The sequence below is a fragment of the Sabethes cyaneus genome, chromosome 3, assembly GCF_943734655.1.
Source record: "Sabethes cyaneus chromosome 3, idSabCyanKW18_F2, whole genome shotgun sequence".
Classification (NCBI taxonomy): Eukaryota; Metazoa; Arthropoda; class Insecta; order Diptera; family Culicidae; genus Sabethes; species Sabethes cyaneus.
The window spans coordinates 32,971,312-32,976,157 of record NC_071355.1 but is presented as its reverse complement, the minus strand read 5'-3'; the positions used below and the strand labels follow the sequence as shown (position 1 = coordinate 32,976,157).

General features: G+C 42.4%; 2 protein-coding genes across 3 annotated transcripts; one reads left to right on the top strand and one right to left on the bottom strand.

The window, feature by feature from the left end:
- Positions 1–821: 821 nt before the first annotated feature.
- On the top strand, positions 822–2,065 carry LOC128739450 (uncharacterized). Its single transcript, XM_053834935.1, has 2 exons — positions 822–929; positions 984–2,065. Exons 1-2 carry the CDS (start codon positions 851–853, stop codon positions 2,063–2,065), a joined length of 1,161 nt encoding a protein of 386 aa, XP_053690910.1. The 5' UTR covers positions 822–850.
- LOC128742124 (nibrin) lies at positions 2,056–4,502 on the bottom strand. 2 transcript variants are annotated; one of them, XM_053838347.1, is made up of 3 exons: positions 4,432–4,502; positions 2,336–4,365; positions 2,056–2,237 (listed from the first exon to the last, which is right to left on the bottom strand). In XM_053838347.1, exons 1-3 carry the CDS (start codon positions 4,457–4,459, stop codon positions 2,154–2,156), a joined length of 2,142 nt encoding a protein of 713 aa, XP_053694322.1. In that variant the 5' UTR covers positions 4,460–4,502; the 3' UTR covers positions 2,056–2,153. The 2 variants fall into 2 exon arrangements, with proteins under 2 accessions (XP_053694322.1, XP_053694323.1); XM_053838348.1 differs by having other exon boundaries at positions 2,090–2,263.
- Positions 4,503–4,846: the final 344 nt, after the last annotated feature.

Here is a 4,846-nt window from a genome sequence, read left to right as displayed (position 1 = left end):
CCACCTCTGGTTATTAGTTTCCGTGTATTTTGTCTTGAAAATATTTCAGTTGATTTTAATTTTTTTGTATGAAGTATTCCACCACGCACACATATAAAGATTTTTTGACATTAGCTGAGGCCCTCGCTGAGGCTGTTTGCAGTAGGAGTAATATCAACAACATCAAATTCCAAACTCCCGGATCCTCTCCTCCACTCTTTGCTCCCCTCTCACTCCTACATAAGCGATCCTCAGCAAATGTCATTCTCGTTGGTGACGAAACCGCAAATTACTTCATAACTTGCCCGCCGTTCGCGATGACACGCAGGGATGCCAGATGTGCACATTTTTCTGGTTTTTGCAAAATGCAGACTTTAAGAAGTCCCTACCTACGGGGCGAAGTGACTGTCAAATTCATACATTTTCGATGTCCCACGCATAGGTACTAAACTGTTAATTTTGACAGGAACCAACAAATTTGCTGGTAATGTAAGTTCTAAGTATATATTATGCTTGTCTAGCACGTAAGCTTTTGATTTACTTGATAAAATAAACGATATTGGCCCCGCGATGATTCTGGCGACGGTTTCACCCGCGATGGTTATAATTCATCGCGTATGAAAGGGTGGGAAATTGACAATATCTTATAATTTTTTTTTTTGAGAAATCTGGCAACTTTGGCAGGCACATGGCTTTTGTTTTTGTTTTGATTTTCAATTCTGATGTATCGCGGTCTGCCTGTGCATCAAAGGGATCAAAGGTAAATAAAAATCATAAAAATAGGTAAATATCAAAAGCCAAAGGCAAGCGGTTGACTTTATTTATGTAGCATTTTAGCCAACAACCGGGCAAAAAGTACAAAAACTATAACATGGAGCTGTGGAACGAGCGAGATCTAGCACCCCCAGTAATGGTAACATTTCCATGCAAAACTAAGAATAGAAAAGATGGTAAGCTGTGAAACAACTATGGGTAGTAAACTATAATAACGATCTTATCAACAGCCATTCTAGCTTTTACATCAAGTATTTCATCCGCCCTGCAGTACTTTCAATCGCTCCAGTCGTTCGAAAAGGCCGGCGCATACCTATCACGCTTCATTACTCGATGGAACAACCGCTTCTATAACATGCACGGTTTTCAATTACTGAAGAAACTCAAACAAGCCCTGCAACGAATAGCTAGTGTGGACATAGTGCGAATCTTAACTAATGTCTCGTCGACATTGCCGAGCTATCTGGACAAAACCGTCGAACTGCCGAACCGGGCCATGCTGGATTATTTGCTGGTGCGATTACAAGGATTGGCCAAATTGCTGTGTCGCACTATAGTGGTAGCAAAACAAGCTGCCCGGTATTACATTCGGTTTATATCGAATGGATATTTCTTTAATTTAAGTTCGATGTTTCTCTGTTTGCTGGCGGAGATTTGGTTCAAATCCAGGGAGATGTGCCAGCGGATTGCAGCCTACTACGATGAGTTGGTGCCGATGAGATCGCTACTCGTGGATGATGGCAAAGAGTGGCCCTCGAAAGGTGGCGTTTTGCTGCCTGATAGCTTTTCCACTTGGCTAGCGGATGATTGGACCGAGGAAGTCGTTGCTAAGCCGATTGAAAATGATGCGCTGAATTTGCAACCTGATACGGATTTGTTTGTGCTACTAACCGGGGAAGCAGAAGATCTGTCTTCCAAGCAAAAAGTTGATGATCAACTGAATAAAAAGGCAAAAGCGGAAGAACCTACCAAGCGTCAATCAATTCCAACGAATCTGCTGATGAACCGAATTAAATCTGATGCAGGAGAGACCGTGCAACGCAAATCGAACAAATCTGCGGGTAAAAAGCCGGTTGATTGTAAAGCTGTGGTAGAGAAAATGAAATCGAAATTTGATTGTAAGCAGTTTTTGGAACACGAAAAACAGAAACGAAAGGAAAATGTGTCCCTTGCACTAACACGAAATGTTAAAGCACCGACGTTTGACAAATTTGCATCCAAAATGAAGCGCGGGTTTGATAAAATGTCCACCAAGGATTATGTGACGACGTTTAAGCAAGAATTAAAATTACTTCTTCACGCAACAAAGTGACAATGTTATGTATTACAACAACGTTTTTGTTTTGCTTGGAAAATTCTCCAAATATTCGTTTGTAACTTATCTAAAAGTGTGTCTCCATTCAAAAGTTATCATCCTGAGTGTTATCCAACACACAAACTGGTTTGGTTTTAACTATCGTTTGCTGCGTTTTGTAGTTGTGTTTCTGGAAGAGAATAATCGAAATCGAGTCTAAGGACCATTTTATAAGAATATGGGCCAGGATAACCTTTAGTGTGCTTTACAGTAAACTTCTCCACTTACCTTCACGAATGCTTTAAATCCACGATTGGCTGACGATCCAGAGTAACTATTTTCTGACGACAGAATACTGTCCGCTGCCGGACGACGCGATGTCAGGTTCATGCACTTGACCCGTACTTGGAACATAGCTTCCATGCCATCGAACCATACTCGTGTTTTATCATCCACATCATCCGGGTCCACTTTAATCTTCTCTGAATTTTGTTCTTCAGAACCGTTTGGCATGTTGGAACCGTCAATAGGCGTCTTAACACTAAGTTCACAAAAATTAGATGATAGCCAATTATCAACCGGAATTTTTATTGGCTTAATAAACTGCTTGTAGGAAGAACTCGTAGCGGAATTACTAGTAGTGGCATTCTTTGGATCTATTGATAAGTTTTCTGAAGACACTGCAGGTTCGGTAGATGAGGAATTCTTTGCGCGTTTCGATCGACTAGCTTTAAACGAAAACAGATCACCATCGCCTTCCCGGTCGTTGGAACGAGTTCGCTTTTGGGACTGGGAAGCACTAAACGAGTCAGCCAACGACGTTTGGCGTTTAGCTCGCTTGGGTACATGACTATCGCCAAAGTTGAACAGATCATCGTCGTTGTCATCAAGGTTCAACAGTCGTTTTTTAGGCTGATTGTTCGGAGCTGCTTTGGCCGGTGACATAGGTTCGTCATGATTCACAGAAAGGAATCCAGACATCTGGGATAGCTGCGAAGGCGGCTGTTGTTCCGGTGGTGTTTCAGGAATCACCAACTCTGGACTCTCGGCAGCAACTGAAACCCGATCAATTTCAACCTTTTTTCCATGGCGTTTTCTTTCCTCAGCTGGACGTTTTTCATCAGTCGTTTCTTCTCGCTTGCGTTTACCACGGACTGCATTCGTTGCAGCTGCAGCTGGTTTGGTAAACTCCGAAACAATTTCAGAAGCCTTCAGTGCCATTGAGTTTACACTTGAACTTCCGTGAACATCGAAACTTTCGGAACTATCTCGAGATTCCGTTTCCGGAATAGAGACATTCTGTTTCGAGCATACTTCTTTGGACAATTCTTCGCTGTTTTTAGCTAGAGTTGCTCCTTGAGTAAATCGTACTGTTTCCAGATCCAGCAGATTTGAAAACTTGTACAATGGGTTGCAGTACTTTTCCAAGGAACAGTAAAGGATAGCCAGCCCGATATCTGCTTCGGGAATCATTCTTCGACCCGCATCCGTTACAAGCTGTTGTAGACCTTGAATAGCTTGGGAAGAGCCTTGCGAGCACGAGTCCGTCATGTTTTGCATTACAATTACGTGTGGCTCTGCAAAAAACGACTTCGCGATCTTGCGCTTTTGAGCACAAATGCAGCTTCCACCGGCAGATGTAATTATTTTCTCATACTGGCTCATGTGCTTTGCCTTAAGAAATATAAATACCTTATCTTTAAATAATGTTTTCCTAGCCGGAACGGCCTTAAAGTCGATGCCGTCACTACGCACGTATGATTCGGTAAACTCCGGAATAAAATCATCAACATTGGGCAGTCGGACATTGTTTTCCACTGCCTTAACACACTCCTCAAAGTATTCCGGTCGAACCACCGGAATTTGCTCAATCAGACACATTAGTAACTTCGTAGTTGTCGTAATCGTTTTCATTATCAGAAACCGAGTTATTTTGGGCTGACAAATATCGTCCACACGCCCTCCGAGCTTGCGAAGCGCATCCTGCAGCGTCCCACTTACGCTAATGGTCGAAGTGATGCAGTTAAAATCGACCCGGCATACGTTCCACATACTCTGGCATTTGCCGAAACGTATTCGATCGCCGAGCTTCAACTCTGTTGGGACATCTTTAGTAATCTGTTCCCGGCTACTGTCGATGGCGTCGTTGATGAACGTTCCATACCGGGAGCCAGCGTCGATGACCTTCAGCGCGGCCTGCTCCGGATACAGGAATGCATGGTTCCGGCTGATTGACGGATCGTCCCGAATAATCAGGTCGCCTACCGAACGACTAACCGTGTGTTTGGCCAGCTCAGGCCGGATGTAATAAATCGCATCTGCAAGAAGCATTTTGAGAATTTCGCTAAACCGACGCCAAAAAGTAAATATATTTTTGTACTTACCGCTGTTCAGGCTTTTTAAAAACCACATATTTTCATGTTTTTCAACTGTAATTATTCAAGATAACATTACATACATTCAAAATCAACAAAGAAAAATAACATGAAAACACAAGACTTTCAGAGATGCCAGTCTTTTTTCGTAGAATCCGTGAAATATTTCAGATCTGTGATTTTTTAGATATTTTTTATCACGTACTTACTTAATCCACGGGAATGACACTTCCAATACCAACCTATACAAAAAAAACGTAGCCAACATAGAGCGGGCCCAAGCTGACAGCTTCATACATGGGCTCAAGCTGACAACCGAGTCGGATGTGTAAATTGTTAAATTTTGTTAGTTTTAGTTTGATTTTAGCCAAGGTTTTAGCATCACATAGCTAATGCCAGGCAGGCAATTGATGCGAAATACATA

Bases quoted from the DNA above. Each gene is read 5' to 3' on its own strand.
- LOC128739450 (XM_053834935.1), top strand. From the start codon at position 851: ATGGAGCTGTGGAACGAGCGAGATCTAGCACCCCCAGTAATGGTAACA. The intron at 930-983 runs GTAAGCTGTGAA...TCTTATCAACAG, and splicing joins AACTAAGAATAGAAAAGATG to CCATTCTAGCTTTTACATCA.
- LOC128742124 (XM_053838347.1), bottom strand. From the start codon at position 4,459: ATGTGGTTTTTAAAAAGCCTGAACAGCG. The intron at 4,366-4,431 runs GTAAGTACAAAA...TGCTTCTTGCAG, and splicing joins TTTAAAAAGCCTGAACAGCG to ATGCGATTTATTACATCCGG. The intron at 2,238-2,335 runs GTAAGTGGAGAA...ATTCTCTTCCAG, and splicing joins GATTTAAAGCATTCGTGAAG to AAACACAACTACAAAACGCA.